A 27,510-nucleotide genomic window follows, 5' to 3' on the forward strand; every position below is an offset into this window, starting at 1 on the left:
CAAATTTGCCTTCGGCCTTTAAAGAAATTATGTTTTAGTTCTGGTTTCACCAACAGATGGCGCCACTTGCTTATTCTTGTCCAGGCTTTCTTATCTTATCTAATCATTATTTCCTATCTTGTTCATTTGCGGTTTTGCAGCTGAAGATGGTGGTTCGGTAAAACCATCGAAACTAGTCCTGTGAAAATTTTGTAAATATAACGCTGACTTTTGTTGTTTGACTTCTGAATTAGTATTTATTCGGCGTGTTATTGTGTCTTAATTATCTCCAGTATACTTAAAATTGAAGTCAGAATTGCTATCACTGTCGGAAATATTGTCAGAAATGTAGGTTATATCATTCGCAAAATGTTTCCTGCCAGACATCTTTGAGCTTTGAAAACAGCGAGCAAAATGATGCAAAAGATGCTTGTATATTTTGCAGAAATATGGACAACTAATGCCATCTGTTAACCCAGATCTGAATAAACAATTAAACATCCCAGAAAAGCCGAAATAAAACCATGTACGAGAAAAGAGTGGGTTGCACAATTAAACGGACGAACAAATGCATCCCTGTTGAAATCACAGGTTGTGCAAATTTTGCTACTTCTACGATGCCGACGGAAATCGCGACATGTGCAGCGAGAGGGTTAAGTACATAGGACCAAAAATGTTTAGCATTAACTCAGCCACAAAAGCTCATACTGAAATAAATAATAATAATAAAATAATGCTTAACAAACCATTTGGAGTTAGTGTATATGGCTGTGACAATGATAACAGATGTCTTTCAAGCTGTTCAATTTGTTGCCTGTAAGACTGCATCTGCTTTTCAAAGGAATTAGCCAGATTATGAAAATACCTACAATGTCGAAATAAAAAATACATAAATAAATAATGTATAAATAATGTATATGCACTTTTCAGACCAATCCATATAAACTGCTCAAAACAATTAAAGGATATTGTAAGTTTTATATAACATAAAGATATAAGAGAAATTTTTTTTTTTGCTGAAAATGGAAGAAGAGAATCACAAATGCAAATTTTTCTGATTTTCAAACTGTGGAGTATGCTAATTTTGAGTTCGACGTCAAAAATGTCGCTTCAGTGGCAACGAATGAAATTTGACTTTTAACTGAATAAAAGACAATGAAGACAAGGGTGATCGGCATTCAGTGACTGCTTTGTTTCGATGAGTACGATGTTTCAGCGAAGTCATTTAACCGATTCAGAAGCTTGGAGAGTTGTTGGTAGGTTAGAAGGGGAGGGGCAAACTGAAGCCGAAGTAGCACAAGCCATTGGAGTGTCACAAAGTGTGATTTTCAGGATCTGGAACCGTTTTTTGGAAACTGGAAGTGCAGGCCGAAGACCAAGGCAAGGTCGTAGACGGGCAACAACGCCCAATGAAGATCGATATTTAGTGTTAATGGCTCGGAGACACTGAAATAAATGCTACTCTTCTCCAACAACACCTTCCGCTCGGCTACTGGCACCACGGTTTCAACTCAGACTGTCCGAAACCAGCTCCATGGTGTAAGTCTCTATGCTCGCCGACCGATGGTATGTGTTAGACTAACATCAAGGCATAGTCGCGACCGCAGGGAGTGGGCAACAGAGCATGTGAACTGGAGGAGAAATGAATGGAGCAATGTTCTTTTCTGACGAATCCCGTTTTTCTGTTCATCCTGATAATAGGTGTATTTTCATCTGGAGGGGCCATGACAGAAAGAATAATCCTGCGTTCATGCAGGAAAGTGTCAGATTTGGCAGTGGGGAAGTGTTGGTGTATAGTGTCATCTCCATTGACGGGCGTACAGACCTCTACATCAGTCGAGATGGACCTCTGACTGGTCGCCGATATAGGGATTAGATCCTCAGACCTATTGTAGTCCCTTACGCTGCAGCAATCGGAGATGACTTCATTTTAATGGACGATAACTGCAGGCGACATCGTGCTAACCTGGTGGAGGATTTCCCTTTCGAGGAAGGAATCGTACAAATGGAATGGCCAGCGTGTTCTCCAGACATGAATCCAATAGAGCACGTTTGGGACGCTCTAGGAAGACGAGTTGCTGGCCGCCAACCACCCCCACAAACTCTCCAAGAACTGGAAAGAGCTCTCCTGGAAGAGTGGGACAGAATACCCCAACTCGTGATTAATAGCCTCATTGACTCCATGCCTCAAAGGTGTTCAACGTTGCTGGCCGTCCGTGGAAACCATACCCCCTACTGAAAATGATTTCCTTTGAAGAAAACACCTTTTCTTATTCTTTTTTTTCTCATATGCACTAATTGTGTTTTTTTCCTTTTGCACATAAATGCGCAATAAAATGCATTTTTTTCTGCCAAACATGTGTAATTTATTTTCATATAACCTACAACGTCTGTCGACCATGTATCAATCAGCTAAAAAGTTTCCCAGCCACAAGATCCACCTAAAACCGCAATATCCTTTAATTGTTTTGAGCAGTGTATTTAAACATATCATTTCTGTAATAAAAACATACTCAGTTGGAGCATTATTTTCATATTGTAGTGAAGAAGGAGAATCTTTAGTCCTCTGTGCAATTTCTGCATTCTTTAATTCCTGTAATAATGATATAAAAATAATTTTATAACAGAATGAATGATAACAGTATGAATGATAAATACAATAAAGCATATTATTCAGTAGATTTTTTGCCCTTACTTACGAGGGCTATCCAGAAAGTAGATTACGTTTTGGAATAAAAAAATAAACAAAGTATAGGAAACAAATTTTATTATATACAGATGAAAGCCACACTCAAATACTACTTTTCTACATAGTCACCATACAAATTAAGGCATTTATCGTAGCGATGTACGAGCTTGGAAATTCCTTCGTCGAAAAATTCGGCCGCCTGCGCCTTCAACCACTTCGTTACCTCTTCTTGCAGCTGTGCGTCGTCATCAAAACGCTGCATAGCCAGCCACTTCTTCATTGCTGGGAATAGGTGGAAGTCGCTCGGTGCCAGGTCGGGACTGTACGGCGGATGAGGAAACAACTCCCACTTAAAAGATTCAAGAACTTTACGAGTGACATTTGCCGTGTGGGGCCGGGCGTTGTCGTGAATCAACAAGATCTTAGAGCTCAACATTCCTCTGCGCTTGTTTTGAATTGCTCTTCTGAGTTTTTGGAGAGTTTGGCAATACCTTTGAGAGTTTATTGTAGTGCCTCTTTCCAGGAAGTCCACCAAAATTACACCTTTTCTGTCCCAAAAAACAGTCGCCATCATCTTCCTTGCCGACATTGTTTGCATGCATTTCTTGGGTTTTTGGGGAGAACTTGTGTGCCCCCACTGCATTGATTGCAATTTCGTTTCACAGTTCACATGTTTCGCCCATGTTTCGTCACCAGTAACGATGCGATCGAGTAAAGAGTCACCATCCTTATGGTAAGCGTCCAAAAAGTTCAACGCTGCAGCCATTCGCTGATTTTTGTGGTCCTCTGTCAAGATTTTTGGAATCCATCTTGCACAAAACTTGTGGTAACCAAGCTTTTCGCTGATGATTTCGTGCAACAAACTTCGCGAAATTTGTGGAAAACTCAAAGAAAGTTCCGTTATTGTGAAATTTCGATTTTCACGGACTTTAGCATCGACTTTTTCGAGAAGTTCGGCGGTCACTATGCTGGGTCTCCCACTTCGATCTTCGTCGTGAACATTGGTTCGGCCATTTTGAAATCTTATGACCCACTGACGCACTCCACCTTCAGTGATAATGTTGTCCCCATACACTTCACGAAGCTGCCGATAGATTTCTATCGGTTTACAGTTTTTTGCAGTCAGAAACCTTATTACTGAGCGCACCTCGCAGCTCGCGGGATTTTCAATTAACGCAGACATTTCAAACCGTCACAGTATCTGAACGGAGCACAGCACGAACCTCTCACTAGCACGGCTAGATGCAGACTGAGCTGCGCAACGCTCTGACCCCAAGATGGCCGCGCTAGCCCCGCCCCTAGCGGACACAGACGGAAACGTAATCTACTTCCTGGATGGCCCTCGTATTTATTTTGAAATTCAAAACCTATGTACATAGGAAATGACCCAAATGCCACTAAATCATATGAGATAAATGAACAAATGTCCAAAAGTAAACAGTGAAACCTCTCTTAAGATGACAGTCTGGTTTCAGATGATTTTGATTTTTTATGAACATGATCATTTTAAAATAGACCATTCTTTCTATAATGTTTAAAAACTTAAAAACATTTCAAAAATGGTAAAATTTAAAAAATGCACAGATGAAAAATTTTTGCTTTTACTGCTATTTTAATTTCATTCATCTATTTAAGTGATATATTTCAAATAATATGGCACAGAATATTTTTATGCTTTAAGGCAACACATGTTGGCTCCTCTCAAAATGTATAGTTTTTCAATAAAACTAATATGAATTATGTAAAAGAAATTATAGTTTTAATAATTATTCTTCACAAGAATGTTAAAAAAATACATTCCGGATTATTTTTCTTTTGCATTAAATTGAATAATACCACAAACATATTAAAAATAATCCATTAAATATCAAAACTAATTGTTATATTGGAAATGAAGGCATTTTACCAAAAAATGATAAGAAAATTTAAAATTATAAGCAAATTCAGAATATTTGCTCCCAGATTTATCATACCATATTTCTGTTTATAAATATAAACCAATGTGGAAACCTCATCTGCAGAATTCAAGATTTATAAAAATACAAAATGTAAATATTAAATACCTTATAATTTATAAAAATCTATTCATAAATGCTGGAAACATCTTATAAATATGTAACAGTGTATTTTACAAGATAAATTTTTACAACATATACATAATTAGATCTTTTTTAAAAAAATTTACTTGATTTGATTCTTCCTTCAGCTTTGCAATAGCTATTGCATTCCTTTGAAGACCATTTGAAACAACAGATAACTGCTGTCTAAGGGCAACTACTTGTTCCTGAACACGGAAAATATTTTTACTTGACACTCGACTCATCTCTTCACGGATGGCTTTTTGTTCTTTGACATACTTTCTGTTAAAAAGAAAAAAAAAAAAGCTATTAAATCAATGTACATACAATACCAAATGCATGAATACTTTTAAAAGAAGCAAACAATAGTTGGGTATTAGGCAACACCAGCTGATACATTACCTATACTAGAATCCAGGATTTTATTTTCCCCTGAGAAATGCAACCCTCTAGAAGCAGTTCTGGGTACACTGCGGTGGGGGAGGGGAGAGAGAGTTGTATATCTCCCATTCTACTGGGCTGATTGATGAAATTCAAATTGTGTTTTTTATGTCTCAAAAGCACAACTTAGGATATATATTAGATTTTTATATAGCATCGTTCTAATACAGGTGTTTTGAACAAAATCGGACTTTTCCTGAAATGACAGGCCAATTTGTTTCCATATTTCAATTCTACGACTCAAATTATGCCTAAATACTAAATTTTGTAAAATTTGTCACAAAATTTACCAAGAAATTCAAAAATGTATCTTGGCTCATTTTTTCCAGTTTGCGCCAAGAATAATATACTCGGCGAACTTCTTAATTTATGGTAGCTTTCTTTTCTCTTTCCCTGTGCACAAGCGGGGAGGGGGAGGGAGAGAACACATCATTCATTCTTTCAAGTAATCTTAACAAAGATCGTGAACCACATTTGGCATAATTATTCCTCATGGCAAATATGCTAAATTTCAAAATGCGGCGATATGAAAGTTCATGTATATGTTAGGAAATTCTGAATAAAAAAATTCTAATTTTTTGCAGGTGAACTTAGAAATACATTATTTTAAGATGATGGTAAAATTTTTTATAGGTTATAATGCAGGAACTTTTTCGAAAAATGTATAAAAAATATTTTAAAATAAACATTTTACAAATAAATCACAAAAAAATGTGCAAATTATATTTGGATTAAGCCTAAATTTGGAATTCTGGAAGAAGGAATTGAGTAAGTTTAATAAAAAAAGAGATACTAATAAATGTATATCAAATTCAATTAACATCGAGGAGCTAAAATTTTGAGAGATAATTTTTTAAAAAACTACTTGTGCGATTTTTACAAAACTTGGCAGTTTGGAATAATTTGAGTCATAGAATCAAAGTATGGAAAAAAAACTGGAATGTCATTTCAGAAAACATCCGATTTTGTGTCAAAATATCTATATTAGAACAATGCTATATATAAATCCAATACGTATCCTAAGTGGTACTTTCGAGACATGAAAAACGCAAGTTGAATTTCGTCAATCGGCCCAGTAGAACAGGAGATATAGAACTGTCCAATTTTTAGTCCAAAGCAGCTTTGTCCCTGAAGGACAATTGTTTTCGTTTTGCAATTTTGCGTCGAATCACTCTGAATGTCCGTTTCACTTTTCAATCTGTATCCACCCAATATTATCGCCCTATATTATATTTGAAGAAATTAAATCAAGAAGAATCTGCATAAATGTATGTATGTTTCTCGCATTGTGATAAAACAACAGTATCTTACGAATATGGGCATCTGGAAGCCCAAATTTGAAATTTGCTTTATTATCGATTTCCTATATAGTAAAACTTTAATGAATGTTTGATTAACGAACTTAAGGATTTCAAAGAGGGCAATGGCAATGTTGCACAGAAAAAAATTTTTTATCTTCAGAGCGTGAGTCTCTGTATCGAAAATTCTGAAGATATGCTCATTTTAAAACTATTTTGCGATATTGCTCTTGAACTGAATTTTATGGTTTAAGTGTGAAGAACGTGATAATTAATAAATAAAGGTAACAGACAAAAATGTAAAAAAAAAAAAAAAAACATATAATTTAAAATCCGAAACATTTCAGATTTTTTTTTATTTCCCCCCCCACACACACAGTGTACATTACGAGTTGTATCATTAGTGAAAGTAACATAACGAAATTTAAAAGTAAATAAATGAAGAAGTTCACCATAATAATTAGCACAAGTAAGTAGAAATGCATCATGGACTATGTTTTCAGCATGTGAAAGCTGTAATGGTCGGTCAAGAGACTTTGTGTCCAGAACAAGTCTTTTTATGTCTGTGACAGGAATAGTTGGAATTGAAGTTGTGTTGGTACTTTCTGATTATTTGCATCCAACAAAAAGTTGCCAACTTTGTAAATGGGTGAAAAGTGCTTTTATTGGCTATCTTTATAGGTACTGTTCTGCTCAATAATAATAAAAAGGAAGCATTTTCTAAGAAACAAAAAATTTTATTGGGGGGGAGGGATCTATGCGACCGATGCCAAACGTTTACAGTCAGTAACTATCGTTAAGTAAAATGACAGTTAAATATATAGCATACATGCACTTAAAACATATATGTGGTATGCATATACACAAATTCGCTATTATCATGCATATACTTGAAAATATGCCAAAATACAGTACTTTTCCCACATTTTGAATACTCATAAAGTAATGTTGCATCATTAACAAGATTGCTCCACAGAAAAATCTTGGAAGCTTTTAAGAAATTCACACTGAAAAGCGAATTAATGCAAGCAATAACTTTAGCCTCCAAAAAGTAAAATTCATTATTTTTATTCCAATGATGGAGAGTTATTGAAGATTTATTTATTGGAATGTTATTGAACATTTTGCATGGACATTGCATTGAACGATGGAAAGTTATTGAACATTTATTTAACCTATCATATTTACTCGCTTATCTTGAATTTTAAAAGATCTGCAAGTTTGTCCTCTAGATCAGTATTTCTCAACTGGATTTACTCCAAAGACTGGTAAAATATTTCGGTACGTTCTCGTGGACTGATAAGTTTAATAATTCGACCCACTCGCACAATTTTGTCGCCATTTTGGTTGCTATATGTTGTGTTTTCAGTTTGCTGTGCACATTCAAAATGTTTTAAGACAATTAGTTCTCCCGCTGACTGTGAGATTCGTGCCGTGATTAAATTTTTGAACGCGAGGAATGTTAAACTGGCTGAAATTTATCGTCAAGTGACAGAAGTTTACGGTGAATACACGATATGTGATGGAATGGTGAGAAAGTGGGTAAGAATGTTTAATGCAGGTCGAACAAATGTCCACGCCGAGGCTCGGAGTGGTCGGCCTTCTGTGTTAACCGAGGATTTGGTAAGGAAAGTTGATGAAGCAATTCATGAGAACAGACGCTTCACAATGACAACTCTTTCAGAGGCATTTCCACAAATTTCACGTACTGTTTTGTTTGAAATTGTGTCTGATCGCTTGAATTATCACAAACTGTGTTCCTGGTGGGTTCCAAAAATGCTCACTGATGTTGACAAAACAAAGCGATTTGGTAGTGCCCTGACATTTCTCACGCGGTACAGTGATGAGGGAGAAAACTTTTTAAGCCAAATTGTGACAGGTGATGAAACTTGGGTGTGTCATTTCACACCAGAATCGAAACAACAATCGATGGAGTGGAGACACACTCATTCTCCGAAAAAACAAATGTTCAAAGTGACAATGTCATCACAAAAAATCATGTGTACTGTCTTCTGGGATATGAAAGGCGTTTTGCTTACTGAATTTCTTCCCAGAGGTGAAACCATTAATGCGGCACGATATTGTGAGACTTTAATAAAACTAAGGCGTGCCATTCAAAACAAACGAAGAGGAATGCTCAGTAAAGGAACTGTGTTGCTCCATGACAATGCTCGGCCCCATACTGCTGGTGTCACTCAATCGTTAATTCGACAGTTTCATTGGGAGCAGTTCGATCACCCGCCGTACAGCCCGGACTTGGCGCCGTCCGACTATCACTTGTTCCTGCACATGAAGCGCGAGCTTGGTGGCAAGCTCTTTGGATCTGACGATGACACAAAAAATGCTGCGGAGTCGTGGTTATCGAAACTGGCGGGAAGTTTCTTTGACGATGGTACACAAAAACTGGTCATCCGCTATGACAAGTGTTTGATCATTGGCGGAAACTATGTTGAAAAATAGTTTAAGACATGTATTTTCATGTAAAAATAAAATTGGATTCGAAAAAATTGTTTTACTCTTTTTTTTTTTTTTTTCAAAACGGTACTTAGTTTCCAAATACGCCTCGTAACATAACACTCTCTTCTGAAAAAGAGATAAAATTGAAATAATTGGAAATGAAATTACAGAAAAAAGAATCTTCTTAAAACCATCTAATGAAATTATGCAAAAATAAACAATACTGTACAGCTAAAAGAAAAGGAAGTTCATACAGAAAGAATATTATTCATTCAGAAAAAGATTTTATACAAAAGTAACGGATGCTTAATAGAACAGAAAATGCTAAAAATAATTGGGTTAAAACAACAACTAGGTAATTAAGCATAAAATTAGTCTAGGAAAATAAAATATACAATTAAATATTAGGTATACATACCTATCACAACTTAATACTTTAAAAGAAAGAAAAATTCTGACTTTATTGGATAAAAAATTTAATCAACAACAAAATTTATTTAAAATCATTACTATAGTCATTGATAATCATTATTAATATGATTTCTTATTCAACATTCATACAGATATAGCACTGCACATGTAGTTTTTATTATATACTGTGATTATATTTAATATATTTACATTGTGCAAATAGGTTTAAGTTCATAAAAAAAGTTCGCATAACATTCTACCCCCTCAGTAGACATGCAAATGAGATCTATTTTTCTCAATTACCTCTTTGGTATGTCAAAGCATTATCTTTTTCTTTTCTTTACTTTTTCTAAATAAAATAGTTTGGAACATAGCCTTTTTAGAAAATGAATTAACTATTTCATTTTTAACATTTCATGGCATAAAAGGAAAATTTTGTTCTAGTTAAAAATTGCTATGTTTCATTTAATAATTATTTATGCTGTATAAAATAAAGATACTTTTCCGTTTTGCCGGCGCAAATCTCGCCAGGTAGACTTTGTTGGCGACAACATACAGTATACACATAAAAAATGTTAACAAATGTTAGTTCTAAGAATTTTTTATTTTGAAAGCATAAACATTTTAATATGGTTTAAAATTTTGTAATAAGCCAATAAATTTGTAAAAAGACATTAATTAAGAATTTACTATGCTTTCATGGTTCAACATCCTGATTCGCCAGTGCATATCAGATGACCCCAAGTAATTTTATCTCACGTAAACTATGCTACAAAAATATAATTCTCTCAATAATTATCTACATTAATTTCAAGTTAAATTTTAATTTGGAATACAAGTTTAAATGCAAGAATTATTTCAATTCGTAGGAATAGCTTATTCAGAAATTATGTAAAACTGCAGTGCTTTACTTCGCTAGTGCATTCTCATTAGAATTGATAAATTTAACCCTTGATTTTGCCTTTTATATTTTCGCCTTCAGGTGAGCTGTGTGATTGCATCCTAATTGACTTAATTACCGTGAATGGTCTTAGTGCATAAAATTTAATTATCTTTGCAAATATTATATGTAATTGTATGCCAGTATTGAAAGAATCAATCTGGTAAGAAATGGCTGCGACTTGTTTTGAAAATGAAGCGTAAAAGGTTACCAGCAAAGATATTCCGCTTGACATCAGTTGTACCATTATTGGCAACTTGGCAAAACAGAAAAGTACCATTAAATATGGATTTAATCTGATACTTACTTTATTTGCCTACTTAAGAAAGATGTCTACCATTCATATCTATGAATTAATGTTCCATTCACTGATAAAAGTCTATTTAAATATTAATAATGTGTTATTTTGCTATTAAAATATATTTTTTTGATGTGTACTAAGGTATTGCAGCAGAAATACTATTTCAGTTTCCACAGAAGAACATAATTTTAAGGTCATTTGTACAGCTAACCCACTAAAAGTAAGCTATTACTTTCATAAAAAATAAAAGAGAAAGTAAAAATTGGACTCGAATGAGATAAAGCAATAACGACACAAATGAACAGTATACATAAAAAAAAAAAAAGTAGATAATACATTGCATAATAACATAAGAAGAAAATTTTATAACGGTAAAATTACTTACTTGAAAGATTCTACAGTAACAGATATCTCATTTGGAATTTGTGTTTCTTTTACAGCTTTGCCATCCCTAATTAAAAAAATTTACATAGAATTACATTTTACGTATTCATAATATATTGACATACCACTAAATACATTATGACGTCATATTAAATAAATGTGGCATACATACTTCTTTTGCGATGTCGATGCACCTGGAAAAGAAACAAAAGATGATAAAACACTCAAAAAGGAATGCTTAAAAAACATTAAAAAATTCAATAAATAGCTTTATCTGCCATAGACTGAATTCAGATGGATATACTGAATTATAACACACAGTGAAGTATACAAAACCAAAATACACAATAAAAATGAAAAAAATAGTTTAAGGATTTAAAGATTTTACAAAAATTTAAAAGGAAATAATTGCTATTAAAACCATAAAGTAATGAAACAGGAGCTAACTGATACGAAATCCGCATATTATGTAGAAGGTGAAATCGTATGAAAATCATTAGCACAATAGCATACATGCAAATAATGGAAGCCAGTAACACCATCTACAAGCAGGTAAACGGGAAGAACAAATGTTACATTTTTCTTAAATGAACTGTGTTTCCTTCTTGCTTGATTTGATTAGAAATGTCAAGCATATGATGAAATAATGCACAGCAGCACGCCTCTAAATTTGATTGTCAGAGAATAACAGTACATCATGACAGCAGATTAATTGCCAAACACAATGCTCAAAATCCAATTACCGCCATGTAACTTTGCCAGCAATAGGTCCAAGAAATAACTACCGGATAAAGCATCATGCAAGCTCCCAACAGCCTCACCTAATGCCCCGAAAGATATCTTGCAAATCTTGTGCAAACAGTCTGCAACCACATCATGCATCCTAACAAAGGAAATATCATGAGTTGGTGTATCAAGAAATATCTGCATGAATGATGAAATACCATCTTGAGAATTATGGACTTCTTGCATGACAGCCACTGCTTTATCTATTTTTAAGAGCAGCTGTTTGCTGCTCAGTTCTGAGAACACAATGCAAGTGGATATATGAATGGCATGCCACCATTTTCTTAGTCGAATCTAATTAGTACAAATAACACCATGATGGATGAATGCACATATGGCACTTGTACAGAGCACCCATTGGAATTTTGCTTGATCATACTCGGAATCAAGTATTGGGCGAGATTAGATATAAATCTCACTTATATCTATTACATGCACCAGCACTTTGACCAATCAGCAGTAGATTATAGAAGTGTCAAGGCATGAGCTCGATCTGTATCTTTAGAAGCACCCTAGATGCCCCTTACAACAAGAGAATAGGAAAACACATATCACAATATCCACCACACAACTTATCGTTCAGCCTTCACAGGCATTTTCATGAGATGTTTTATCAACTGAATACAACTTATGGATGATGTACAACTTCATGGTCTCGGAAGCAATTTTATACTGCCATGAATACATTTCGATATAATGCCATGAATACATTTCAATATAATGCCATGAATACATTTCAATATAATGCCATGAATACATTTCAATATTTCAATATACTTGTTTGCAAATATGGTGCTTATAGTTTTACAGACATAAAGATACAGACTGGGCTCATGTATGTGACTGCTATTGAAAGAGGGGGGAAAAAACAGAATGAATAGGTTGAGGTTTTTGTCTTTGCCCCTGTATGCTTGTATAACAAGCCATATGACTAGAGTAAGGTGGGAGAACTTTGTGACTAGAGTAAGGTAGCAGAATTTTCCACGGTCAGTATATTTAGTTTTTTCGCTAATAGCTGGTAGCGCTTCAGTTTTCTGGGCTAGGATTAAATGTAAACAATTTAGTGGTTAATTTAACACACTGGAATTACCTGAATTAAATGTCAGGCTAAAATTTAATATTCAAACTAAATTTTAGTTTGACAATACATGTGAATAACAGATAGAAACTTCTTAGAGGTACCAACCTTTAAACTTCAGATAGAGAATAAATTTGAATTTTTTTCTTTGTGTTATTATTATTATTTACATATGTTTTGATAAATATTTAGTAAGTGAAATTCAAAATTTAGCTTGTTTTTTTGTTTTTCTGCTCAAAGAAATTTTTGGACTCTCAGCTACTTTCAGATCGTGCATTTGACTTGGAAGGTATTTGAATTGAATTCAATGCCATGCATAATGGCACAAGTCTTCAGTGGCTTAACTTTTACGATGAATTACAGATATCTGGACTCAAACATGCCAGTGTCTCAAAATTCTCTTTGACTCAGTGCCTCGCTATATAGCAATAGTTAATGCCGCATGATGAGCATATTTGTTAATAATCAAGGCACATTCTGTTTGTCTAATGTACATGAAATTTTTATAATTTCAACTTTGTAGCAGGGCTGTGGAGTCGGAATCGGAGTTAGGCAGATTTTGGGGTAAAAGGAGTCAGAGCTGGAGTCGCTAAAAACAGGTCAACTCGGACTCCAGTTTTTGTTGGACAGTTTAAAATGAAATTAAAGTGAATTGAAAAAAAGTAATGACAAATTGAGTTATTATTTTTTATTTATGGTCTACATGCATTAATAAATAGTTATCTTCTATTTCATTAACATACTAATAAATAAATAAAGGGAGGAAGATGGATGTGATATTTGACATTAGTGATTAAACTGATTTATTTAGTTACTTCATTTAGTCACAAATCTCACTGGTAAATTTAGGTAAAAAGCAAAATTGATGCCATTCTTAGCAAAACGAGCAATTATTAATTAAGACACAATAACACGCCGAATAAATACTAATTCAGAAGACAAACAATAAAAACAAGAACAACAAAATGTTTTGTAAGACAAACAACAACAAAATATTTTGTAAATATAACGCTGATTTTTGTTGTTTGTCTTCTGAATGAGCAATTATTAATCAAGCAACACGATGGGGAAGTACATATTTTATGATATAGAGGTTTTTAGAATTAAGAAGGCTTTAGAAGATGTAAATAACCCTAATAATTCACTAACAGAAAGACTGTGGAATGATCTTTTAGAATTGGAAACTCTTCTTTCTACACTATATATAGCCAGAGAAAAGCTACAATCTGAAGAATAAAGAGGAGGGGAGAATAAAAGAATGTGATGTTTGTTCTTTCTGAAATGGAAAGTTTATCACAGAAGGTTCTTCAATGAAGAAAAGAGAAACTAGTTTGCTAGACAATGAGATCATGCTGGGTTCAACATACATAGATCCAAAACACCGAATTTTGTTGGATGAGGAAAAAATTAAGAAGGCGAAAAAAAAGGAATCTATGAACTTTCAATAAGAATGAAATTATTTTGAGAACAATTGGAGTATTTAAATCAGGACAGTCAAACTGCAGACATTACTACTGAGTCTCTATCATCCTCTTCCAGTGATGAATTACATTTTGAGACATATTTTTAGATAATATCGGAAAGGCTAAGGCAAAGAAAATGAAAATAAAGAACCAAGAGCCTTTAGATATACAAATGAAAAAATACAAACAAGATTTCTACACGGCCTTTGAAGAAATAGAGAAATATGATTGCGCTTGCAAGACACCTCTTTTAGAACTTGTACATATCTATCCTGAAAAGTTAAAAGAAGTATCCCTAACAATAACAGCTCTTCCTTCTATTGAAGTTAGTGTGGAAAGACTCTTCTCAGCTCAGAAGTTTATCCAATCGGATCTATGGCCCTCCAACAAAGGAAATCTTGCCGAAGCTATACTGTTTCTTAGAAATAACTAATGCCCATTTTTCCATTTCATAATAAATGCTCTTCCACGACAAATCTTTTAGAACTTACAAAAATCTATCATGAAAAGTTAAAAGAAGTAGCCTGAAGAGTAATAACTCTTCCTCCTACTTAAGTCAGTGTGGAAAGATTCTCAGCTCTGAAGTTTATCAAATCGGATCTATGGCCCTCCAACAAAGATCCTGCCGAAGCTATACTGTTTCTTAGAAATAACTAATGCCCATTTTTCCATTTCATAATAAATGCTAATTAATGTAAATAATTTCCTATGCCATCTTTTTTTTTTTTTCCTGTAGCGTCTATTACTTCTTTTATATTAAAAAAAAAAAAAGCCTTAACCCACGTGTATATGTTTACATACATATGAGGGAGTTGGAGTCGGAGTCTTAAAAATTCCAGAAGTCAGAGTCTGTCATTTTCCCTATCGACTCCACAGCCCTGCTTTGTAGTACAAGGAATCTGTAAAATAAATCTAGTAATATAAGATTTTAAATAACAGATTATGTAAGCTACTGCACTCTCAAAAACAACAAGTACAAATTTTTGAAAATTATTTGCATTATAATTTAGATTTAACCAAATACTGCATTACCATTTAAACCTGTAGCTGTTTGAATATCAACACCTCCTAGGCCAACTGAAGGAGTAGTAAGAGTTGAAGGTGTTGTTGAAACAGAAGATAACGATTGTCCAAATGACAATGAAGAGCTAGTAGCTGTATTTCCAAAACCACCTGAAAATCAGAAGATAATTTATTACAAATACTGGAATCAGGCAAGTAAATCTTTCTTTTACATACTGTCTTAGCTAATAATCCTGAATAACATGAAAAAACGGCAGTTTCTTGAAGGTATTACAGCATGCAGTGATGTCATTTCAAAAGAACTCTAAACTGACTTAAATTCAGTTTATAATGCATAACTCAAGTTACCAAACTATTTCTAGTATGATTCTGACATAAAATATATTACTGTTTAATTAGATGCAGAGGCTCATATTTGTTTTTGAACACTTGCATTTTTAATTTTTCTCTGCATATATGAAATGAAAAGAAAAATTGTGTATACTATTCATCATCTATTTTAAAACTTGCTTGTTTTGAAAAATTTTATCAAAATGTTTTTGGTAAATAATAATAATTTAAGATTTATGAAAGTTTCGAAAATCAGTTCACATAAGTATTTGGTTTGAATAAACAGTTTATATTTAATAAAAGCATGGAAAAAACAGGACACTCAATATTTTATTTGACATCTTTTAGCTAAAATGACAAAGCATGGATTCAATTAATTTTTGCATGTAAGAATGTTCCATTCCTATATAAGAATTGCTTTTAGTACAGCTTTCAAAGAAGTATCCTATTTCCTGATTCTTTTAACTCATTCCATAGAGTCAGAAGTATGTATATATATCTCCATATGTGGCAAAGATATAATAACTTCAGGACAGCTGTATAATAATCAAGCCATTATTTAGGATTGTATTTTGGAATCATTATCACAATACAACTTAAATGTATCTTTTGTTCCAAATTTTCTTGCAGATGCTTTCAGGTTTTCATTATGAGTATTTATATATTTGTAATAATCCATATTAATTCTGATAAATAGTTAATTTCGTATTTTCGTTAACCCTGTAAAGAGGCTGTGGCAAACTTCAGACTGCAAACAGGCCATGACTGCATGGCACATCTTAATAAAATTGCATCCTTCCATCTAGCATATGCCAAATTTGCAATTCGGGCATCATGAATGCAGAGCATCTTCTTATATGCCCAAAACTAGATAAAGAATCCCAGAAACATAGTGAGATAAGTAAACTATATTGGAATGGCAGAACTTTCATGAACTTCTTGTAAAGACTACATCTCTTACGTTCCTTGTTTAAATTTTTAACTTTTTACTTTTATTCCTATGTTCATTTATTCTGATTTTTACTTTAAATATTTGTTCTTTTTTTATTACATCGTTCTTGTATGATACTTGAGCTGTTTTATATGTTTGGATTGATCTTTCCAATAAAGCCATATGTAACAACATATTTGTAATAATCCATATTGTTTTTGATAAAGAGTTAATTCCGTATTCCAAAGGCAGTGAAACATCCTCAACCATAATGGTCCTCAAACCATTATGTCTTTACCACCATCATAACTTTAGCCAACAGTTTTTTTAAAAAAAAAAAAAATTCAGTTCTTAATTTGGAATTTCCTCTATTGAACCAAAATATATTAAGTTTAGACTGATACAGTCAAAAGTCTTTAATCCAGACTCGTTGGGACTTCGGCGATTCCGGATTATCGATTTTTCCGGATTATAGATCATCAGTTTAAATCTGGTAAGATGGCATACAGAAATTATAAAATTAAAAATATGAAACCGTAATTTATAAAATAATGAGCAATTATGATCTAAAGGGTATCAAAATTTACAAAAAAAAGAAGCTTAATATTTATTTGTTTACTTTATTAACATTACTTTATTATACATTACGCATAGCCGAAATTAGAAAATTGCAACCAGAAAACTATTTGATTTGTATTCGTGATATTTATAATGACGAGGAATTTGATTTAAATCATATCAAATACGGAGTACATCGTGATGAAATACTACATTTAGTAAGGAATTATAAGCCGAATAAAATAAAAACATCTGCCCTGAAGATAACGATAGTGCTGACAGATGAACTTCCAGTTCATTGCGCGCCGCGACGTCCCCGCCCCCCCGACGCAGAGCAGCTTGAAATTGATAAACAGATTTCGGAACGGTTAGATAAACAAAGGATATGCCTTTATCCATTTTTTGTAGCAATTCCACTTTTTGTTTGATGGACATCGAAACATACTTTCGTTTTCTAGATCCTTTGGGAGCTTTTATTAAAATTTTAGCTTTGAGGTCCGGATTATAGATCATTCCGGATTATGGGTGTCCGAATTAACGACTTTTGACTGTATAACCTTGTTCCAATGTGATAAAACTTTGCTTAATTTAGATTCTGCAAACTCCATATTTTTCTTGTTTCCTTCTCGGTGATCATCCACTGCATTCATGTGCCCTAAATGACTCTTCTGAAAGCTTCAAGGTTACATGTTACTGCAAAATAAAAGGTAACCTTGAAAATTTTAGAAGAGTCATTTAGGGCATATGAATGCAGTGGATGATCATCGAGAAGAAAATTCTTGATTAAGAAGGAAACTTTATTTTAAACTTTTACCTTTTACTGAAAATCTGCTAAATGTTTTACAACACTATTTTTGTGGTCTTGTTTGATTTTTCATTGAATAAATTTGTGATTCTTTGGTGTTAGCTTAAAAAGGGTCCAGACCTCAGTCGATTTTCAAGTATTCCACAGATGCTCATCATTTTATTACATTGAAGATAGTTGATGCTCGATATCAATGATTTTTTGGACATTTTAAATACTTGTACCATCTCTAGAAATATGAATTACTAAATTTCTAACAGAACCTGACCTTAATCGGATATGGAACTGTTGTTATATTTTGCTTTGCATGTAAAAATTTCCATATGCAGATGATAATTCTTGGGATGTATTTACATTTAAAATGCATAATTATGACAAGAAACACTCAAAATATTTCAATAAAAATTGGAGCGTGCAAATTATTATGTGAAATACCGATTAACACTTTTTAAACAAACTATTTTATTACACGAAATATTTTGATAATATTTTTTTTCCCAACAAGCAAGACTCAAAATCGAGAAAAAATAATAGCTTAGGAAAAAATCTGAAGTTTATATTTTAGCATTTGAGTAACAAGATCTAATAATACAAGAGATCTAATAACAAACAAGCAAATAAATTTCAAAAACACAAGTGTCAGAAAACTAATGTCAGCCACTGTATTTGAAATTTTCTGTTCTTTCACTAATTACATTTGCACTCTTCTATTATATACAGAAAATCTTGAATAAGGAAGAAAAACGTTTATTTATCAAAATACTTTTAAATATAATGGAGATAAAATCAAAAATAACTGCATATATTATTTTGCATATAAACAAAGAAATGCAACATTTATTGATTTGTACCAATTACAGATATTTAAATTTTTCAGTATTTACGTTTAGAAAACTGGTTTTTAGAAAGCTGTTCTTGCAGACAAAATTAAAACTGCCTGCGGATTATGTCTCACACTCTAAATTAAGATTTTATGAAATGAATATTAAATGTAATGTATTTCCTTTTATTTAAACCTCAACTGCATTTAACGCTTGGGCATTATGTCGCACCTACTTGCTCCTCAAGAATTCTATTACTTCACTTTGAATTGTATCTGATGATATATATATATTACCGCTTTCACATCATCAACTGACATTCTCGACTTCACGTTTGGAGGTAAGCTGTTCAAGGTTCCCGTTATTTAAATTTAAAAAAATTCTGTAATATCTTCTTGCATTCATAAGCAAATTGTGTAAATAAATTCTAACACTGATATGAAAAATTTGCATCTTACTTTATGAAGACATACTTTATGATGAATGTTGTTTGTTTTATCAATCATTCTAATGTGGATGTAGTATAAAACACTAAAGATGTAAAACAAAATTAAGAACAAGTATTACAAGTATTAAGCACTGGTTGAATCTTAAATAAAAAAATCTGCACCCGTTTATAGTAGATTAGGAAAATTCAGATTAATTAGAAATTGGTGATAATTTAGTACTATGATCTTTTAGTTAATTATTTATTTTTTAGTTGATGGCACTAATATTGGTTGTTATCTTAATTATTCCTTTTCCCCTTCATTTTATCAAACATTCAAATTTAAAAATGGCATTTTAGTGGTGCCATCTAAGAAATAACTAAAATGCATAGATTGCATACTACATGACTGCCTAAAATTTATATTACAAAATTATGCTGAAAATCAATAGCGGTGAGGGGACTGGAATTTCTCCAATTTAAGTTACATTAATTCAATGCATCTGATATACTGTTGTGAAATATTTTCTTTAGTAAAGGCTAAAAATTAAAAACCAGGAGATATGAAATAATATATCTTACCAAAAGAAAATCCACCAGGAGCTGCAGAACTAACAGAAGTTTGACCTAGAGTTGGAAAAGCCGAACTTGTAGTTGTTGCAGTGGGGAACAACGAAGATGAAAAAGAAGGAGCTGTTTGTGTGGCTCCAAATAAACTAGTAGTTGTGGTAGTTGCAGCAGTTCCTCCTAAAATACCACCACCAAATGGAGCAGTTGACCCTAATAAAAAGAGTAATATAAATGATATAAACAAAATATCAACAAGTAATAAACTAGAGATAATATAAAAAGCTAACAATAAAGATCAGAAATTATATTCTGATTTTACACATTTAAAACTGATAACATATAAAATGAGTTTTTTATTAAGCTATTAAAAAAACACACATAATTAAAATGAAGCTCATGGAATATGATTATCTTTTATTCACAAGTTGCAGTTTTTACTTTGCTTGAATTTTTACTCTCAATCCAAACACATCACCATTATTTCAATATGTTTATTAAAACAACTATAAATATGCATTCATCCTTCATTATTAAATTTAATACCATCCTTCATTATACTGTAAGAACTAATCCAACTTGATGCCAGTTTTCGAATACCAAGGCAAAAAGTATCTTAAATCCCATGAGGAAATCTAAAGGATTACCAAGATTGGATGATAACTTAATCCTGTATTCTTTCTCCTAACAACCCTTGCCCAAACAAATATGAAGCAGTAGCACTGTCAGCGAAAAGTTATTCTACAGTTGAACAAGAGCTGTGTTTTTGTGGTCAAAATTGTGTATGTTTACTTCTAGTTCCAAGAAGTTTGGAAATCTGAAACTGACTTCAGGCGAATAAAGATCTAAAAAATTTACCAGTATAGTTAATTACAGTACAGTTTATAAGCCACCCTATGCCCTGATTATAAATTAGGAGCCTGTACTTCATTCAGAACTACTGCTTTGTGAAGGCTAAATAAATTAGACATTAGAAATATGAAAATGCAAGCTTAGATAATGGCTAAAAGCTGCCAAAGCTACTCCAGATGTTTGTTAAAACATACAGTGAATCCTGCCCATATGAGATAGTGGTTAATGATGATGACTACCAAAAGGCTGGAGTTCGAATCCTGGAAAAGATTTGTTAGTTTATAGTGTCTGTGTGGCAAAGAGCCACTTAAATACACAGTCAGCCTATATCTCATCTCGAGAGGTTGTGTTAGAGGAGGAGGAGTGGAAGACCCTCAGACTACTCCCTGGGGTGTTCTTTCTTGGAATTCCAAAACTGGGGTAGAAATTTAACAGTGAGCTAGCCTCAATTACCTATAGTACTACAGAGTTAGCTTCTACCCATACAGCTGTATGGAGATGGTGCTGTTATTAAAAGACTTCAATGAAATGATTTTCAGGTTTAGATCTTTCATGTACAAGGGGATATATATATCCTACACATTACTCCTCTTATTTCAGTTGGATAAATAGGCCTTAACTTTTTATTTTATATAATGGCATTTCAAGAACACTTTTCTTGGAATGAAAATGAATTTTTAATTTGCACACCAATGTGTTAATTTAATATTGTGTTAACTGTTCGACTGAAATAAGCAAGCAAACAAATATTGCAACAAGTAAAAATACTAATATTGAACTATTGTGTACTTGTAGTGAAAGTGGATTTTTAAATGGGTTATATATCTGATGCACTGATATTTTTCAACGTAAGAAAGAGAAAATTGACTCGCACTGAACTTGAATCTTTAGTTGTCAATTTGGATGAAGCAGAATCACCTGCATATGAATTAGCTGAATGTGATTCTTCATTAACTGGGTCTGAAAGGGTTAAGGAAAAGTAATTTGATCATTTTCCAATTTTTAGAAGACTTACTAAGTTCAGTGAGGATCGTGTTAACAAATTTAAACACGAATATCCTGGGCTAACTGTAAAAAAGGCTTGTTAGAATGGTTATTCTCATGATAATCCATCACTAATCTTTTAACTAATAATCTGGTTCAGAAAATTCACTGCATATACAAAAGAAGAAAACAAAAGAGAACCACAAATGCTCCAAAACCTTTACCAGTTTACTCACTCAATACTATGATACTTGTGGACAAAAACAAAGATTTATTTATTGCATTACCACTGGATGATGAAAATGGTTATAAGGTATTTCTCCCGCCTTCTTAACCAGCCTTCGTGGTGTAGTCTGCATGCTCAGAGCGTGATTGAGAGGTCCGTGGTTTGATTCCCGGTGAAGGCATTGCTAATTTTTCATCTTTCCTGCTACAAAAAAATACCTAATATCTCTACATGGTATCTTTGTGTCGTACAAAGTGGAGAAAAAAAGATCAAGTACTCAAAAGTTGACATTTCAAGCCAAAGCAGAGTTACATTCATGCAGGAAAATCATGTGTATTTTGTGGGATTGCGAAGGTGCAGTCCTCTAAGAAATATTTGGATGATAATAATATACTCCTTGCACAGCTTTACTTTCAGCAAGTGCATTGATTCAACATGGCAATCTACATGAACGATACGACTGATGACACAGTATGCTTCTTCAATACAACATTCTCTCATGTTAAAAATTCTCTGATACTCGAAATTTACTGGAAAGTTCTACTGAGTCCTATTGTCTGCTCTAGTATCTACATAGTTTCATTTTAATCAATTGTTCTCCGACAGTCAACAAAGCATTTTATTCAGTAACAGACCGTATCTAAAAACACGGTTTAATACATCCTTTAAATCAACATTCAGTGAATTTTGTTGTTCAGGTACTGACAATTTAGTAGAACACTGACAAAAAATTGTTAGCAATGAAGGACTATATATTATTGATCAATTTGTTAATAGTTTGCATGAAAATTAACTTCAGAAAATAACTTAAGAAAACACGAGTTAATTTATGTGACAACACAACCAATTAACTGGTTCTAGGAGTTGAATTTATCCATGTAAAATAAAAAATAAACACGGTTACTCAAGAAGGTTGAACACTGCTATTATATTCAGCAGTACAGAAAGGAGACTGCTGAAGACAGAATTTACTGTTTGGTGTGCAGCTAAGTATTTGATTCTCGTCTGATGCTGTTCATGTAATTAAATTGCATAGTATACAAAATTAGACAGTTTTAATTTTGCTTCATGTCTATTTTTTTTTCCCTGTGTTTGTTAATTTTGATAAGAAAACCTAAAAACATCTATGTGTTTTAGTAGGATGGCATATTTCAAAAATGTGGGAGTTCAATGTAGGGGGTTAAAATAATAATAAAAATTAATATATAATAATAAATTTAAATATATAATTATATCAAAATAGAGTTAATTTATATGGATTGTACAATTTGTTTTGTTATTGCAAAATCATTTATGAAGAAATATTGCTAGCCAAGCAACAAAACTGCAAACTGTTGCTGTTATTGCACAACTGAAATAAGGGTTAGTCTATATTTTAGGGTACTTCCTTGGATTATCACCAAGTTGTCTCATTTATGGTAACCTGAGTACTTGAATGTTATGGAAACCCTATTATGAAGTGATTGTGGTGAATTTGACTGATGGGAAAATATTTGTAAGGACTTATTTATGTGTTGGATGTTGGTTAGGAAATACACTGCTCGACATTGAAAATGCAACACCAAGAAGGAGTAGTCAGAAAGTGATGAAATTTGAAAAAAAGACAGAGACAGCAAGCAGCAATAAGTGACCTTTATTTCAAAATGATAGTCAGAATACAGAGCAAGAACGGTGTCGGCTCAGTAGGATGTAGGACCACCGCAGACAGCGATGCACGAAGAAACACGTTTAGGCATAGAGTCAATAAGAGTGCTGATGATGTCCTGAGGGATGGCTCTCCATTCCCTTTCAACCATTTGCCACAGTTCGTCTTCTGAACGAGGCAGGGGCAGAGCCTGCAAATGGCGTCCAATCACATCCCACATATGTTCGATTGGTGACAGGTAAGGAGAATACGGTGGCCAGAGAAGCATTTGTATACCTTGCACAGCATGTTGGCAGATGTGAGCACTGTGTGGTCGGGCGTTATCCTGCTGAAAAATTGCATTAGGCAGCCCCTGAAGGTAGGGGATTGCAATTGGCCGCAATACATTATCCAAGTATCATTGGGCCATCATAGTGCCCTGAATATGAACTAGAAGTGACCTGGAATCGTAGGCAATAGTGCCCCAAACCATTATGCCACGTTGTCGTGTGGTCGGGTGTTCCACAGTTACTGCCAGATTAGATCTGTCTCTACGTCGACTGTCACTAGATAAACAGAAGCGTGACTCATCTGAGAACACAATGTTTATGCTGTGGGGTCAATGGCAATCTTCTTAACGGATGCTGCGAGTGCAAACCACATTCAACCAATCGACGGGAAATGGTTCTGGTCGACACAGGAACATCCAGGGTATCTTGCATGCTGTAGAATCGCGATACAAGTGACTTGCGGGACCGCCACAGCTTGTCGGCGGATGCGTCGATCCATGCGTGCTGACGTCACTCTGGCTGCACCTGCACCCCTCCTTCTTCCCACATTTCCTTGTTCCAACCATGTTCGCCATAGCCGATGCACCATGCTCGCATCCACGTGGGTATCAGCTGCAATTTGACGTAAGGACCAACCCGGCCTTCTCAGTCCGATCGCCATACCTCTCGTAAAATCGTCTATCTGCTGGAAGTGCCTTCGTTGATGGCGGCCTGGCATTCTCTCCTATTACACGTATCCTCCGGGACAAAAAAACCAACTTTCTTCCATAATTCGTCTGGCAGAAATAACAACATGAATATTGCTCATTCTGCGTGTTTCTTCCCTTATATTTTACTTCACGTGCATTGGAGAGCTGCACATTTCACATCATTCGCATAACTCAGTGACATGCGTCTACTCTAAAATTTGCATTAATTTCTGACCACTCCTTCTTGGTGTTGCATTTTCAATGTCGAGCAGTGTACATTGCCTATTTTATGCTCTACACCATGAAATGGCTCTATGTGATAAGATTAATCTGTTGTTTCTGTACACTTCAGAATGACTGGGAAAGAAAACATTGATTGACTGGTGTGTAAATGAAAATTTAAATGGCTTCATTCACCTTGCGATGAATTACGCAGCGAGATTTCAGAATTTGGAAAGCGGGGCTTATATCAACGCTATGAAAGGTATAGGGACTGTAATAAAAAGGGATTTTCGAAAGAAATGCCATCGACAGTCGGCAGTACGAAGAATATTTTTCATTTTTACTTCTGTGAATTTATGTGGTGGCTGCAGTATGCAGATTCTAGTTTAGATAATTTTAAATTATTTTTGGATGCTGTTAAGGAATTCTGTGTGTCTCACATACTGAAGAAACAGAAATTTTTAAATAAGGTAAATTGATACTTCCTTTTTGTATTGCATAGATTACATAACATGTATTTCTATTCTTATGTTAAATCCTTGTTTGATTTAAAATGCAGTTTATTGAGATTATATATTTTTTATTTTAATTAAGTTTTATTGCATTATGCTTTGGATGCCATTTTACCGGAAAGGGTGTTGGACATGAACCGGAATGGCACTAAAATATCAGCAAGGGGTAGCCTGAAATATATTTTTATCGAAATAAGTTTTGACACACAACGGTTCAAATGAAATTATTTTCTTTGTTTATAGCTTTTAACTTAACACGAATAATGCATATTATGTTTGCAACTTGTAATACCAATTCATGAATGAGAAGTTTACCTACGAACAGAGATTATGGATGTTAAATGTAGCAAGTCATGGTTGGACACAGCATATGAAGAATCAGATGTTTGTAGCGTCTGTTCAATCAAAATCAATTCATCTAGTGATGCAATGTTGTCTAGAAGTCACAGTTTTTGTCGAAACTTGAATTGTACATCTCATACCTAGCTAAAATATTGAAGTTAAAATAAGAAATTTTAAGAAAATTATTCAAAACAGTTATAAGTGCTGTCCAAATATCTCAGATTTCATTATTTGAACAGTGGGCACTTTATATTGCTTTACAAATATTTGCTGCTCACATCTAGGGTCAATATTTACATAAAAACTCCTTTTGAGCCTCCTGCATAATAAATAATGGTACAACTCTTATATATGCTCCCAAGATGCAAAATGTGTTCGGCACTGGTTTTTGGTGCGAATGTGTGTTCTGCCATGGTTTTCGGCACGATGTTGTTTGTATGGCAACCCTTTTGATGTTGAAACTTGATTGGCTGTAGTGGTTTTATTTGCTGCTTGGTTGGTTGGTTTACTGGTTGGCTGGAAACTCGGATGCAGTGTATTAAAGAGTGGATTGAGACTGGTGCAACTATTTTTTGGATGGCTGGAAATCCTACAAGGATTTAGGAAAAGAAGGTTTTGAACATTTATTTGTGAATCATAGTATCAATTTTGTGGATAACAAGTCTGGCTGTCATATATTAATACGACACAGAGTACATGGTGGCATGTTAAAGCTTCGTAGCCTACTTATAATTGGAAATGCGATTTTGAGTTTTATTTGGCGGTTTACATTGTTACGTTTTTCTTCTTCTTTACGTTCGTAAGGGGTTTGTGCAGATTTGGATAGAATAACGAGAACAGCACTTGATGAAGTATAGAAATACACTTTATTGGCCAATGTTATTCAAAGCAGCTCCAATAACTTGTTTACACAGTCGTCGAAGAGCTATAATAAATACGCTGAGATGATCAGCAACATAGCCTTCACACTAAGAGGCTATAGCGGTGAAGACAGCTTCACTGCAAAGCACCAGAGTACAGCTCCTGACTCTGCTTGGTCGTTCTCGGAACTCTCGAGACTCTCCACGCTACAACTCGCAATGCACTCAACGATACACAAGAGTACACCTTCAGACTCCTCAATTCAGTTGTTCTCAGAGCTCAACACACTCTCTCAATGATGTACTAAGAGACTTTTTCGGTGCACTCGACGACCAATTCGCTGACTGACTATCAACTCGTTTGCATGGACTAACTCGCAGACTCTCCATGTACCAGCAGGGTTTATATAGCTTTTGGCTTGTGTTGGAGAACATTCTGGGCTAAACTGGTTCTGTTCCAGAAGGTTCTCCATCTGTCCATGGCATATCGCCAAACGGGCGATTTCCCACCAAATGTGGCAACCCTGCCTTCCCTTCCCATTTTATGGTAACCATGAAACTGCTTTGCAGGGAAGCTATCGTACCGCTTCTCAACATTTCATAATAATATGTTTTTCTATTACTGTTCTGAAACGGGAGAAGATCCTTTCAACAAATCTGTAGAAATTGTACGAACTGTTGAGTGGAATAAATTGAAAATTTGTAGAATATTTGATGAAAGCATTTGTTTTTTTGTTTTGAATTGTTCTTTTGCTGATGTTTGAAACTGATATTTCTGCTGTTTGAAGAAGTTTGCACAAAGGTAAATGCATTTTATGTTAGTGTTGTTCTTATTTTGTAGAATGTTATGCTCACTGTTTTTTATGTCGCTATTGTTGTTTTATGAATTGTTTATAATTTATTTTAGTTTATTTTGTTGATTTGTGTACAACGCTGAGGCTGTATGCGATGCCTAGACCGTGCAATTTGCTGGTTTTTTTTTTTTTTTTTTTTTTTTTTTTTAATGTTAAAACAGAATGCTGTTTACATGGTACTGTTTGAAATTTATTGCTGTTGTGTTAGCTTATTTTAGCTGTAGAGACATTAGGTTAATTGGAAAAGTGAAAAGATGAAAAATTAACAATGCCTTCACCATGAATCGA

The 27,510-nt window shown here is 33.9% G+C and overlaps 1 protein-coding gene across 4 annotated transcripts in view; it reads right to left on the minus strand.

Annotated features, from left to right (window-relative positions):
• LOC118204342 (nucleoporin p58/p45-like) overlaps positions 1-27,510 on the minus strand; it is a 62,283-nt gene that overhangs the window by 14,681 nt on the left and 20,092 nt on the right. For all 4 annotated transcript variants that reach the window (XM_085825952.1, XM_085825951.1, XM_085825954.1 and 1 more), the window contains exons 3-9: positions 19,783-19,980; positions 15,338-15,478; positions 11,151-11,172; positions 10,980-11,045; positions 4,854-5,028; positions 2,493-2,572; positions 726-844 (exon numbers count right to left, since the gene is read on the minus strand). In XM_085825952.1, the coding sequence (XP_085682078.1) occupies positions 726-844; positions 2,493-2,572; positions 4,854-5,028; positions 10,980-11,045; positions 11,151-11,172; positions 15,338-15,478; positions 19,783-19,980 (801 nt within the window). The remainder of the gene's footprint in view (positions 1-725; positions 845-2,492; positions 2,573-4,853; positions 5,029-10,979; positions 11,046-11,150; positions 11,173-15,337; positions 15,479-19,782; positions 19,981-27,510) is intronic.

Source organism: Stegodyphus dumicola, chromosome 10 (assembly GCF_044657685.1).
Source record: "Stegodyphus dumicola isolate Sdum_Otavi_A_Nest chromosome 10, ASM4465768v1".
Classification (NCBI taxonomy): Eukaryota; Metazoa; Arthropoda; class Arachnida; order Araneae; family Eresidae; genus Stegodyphus; species Stegodyphus dumicola.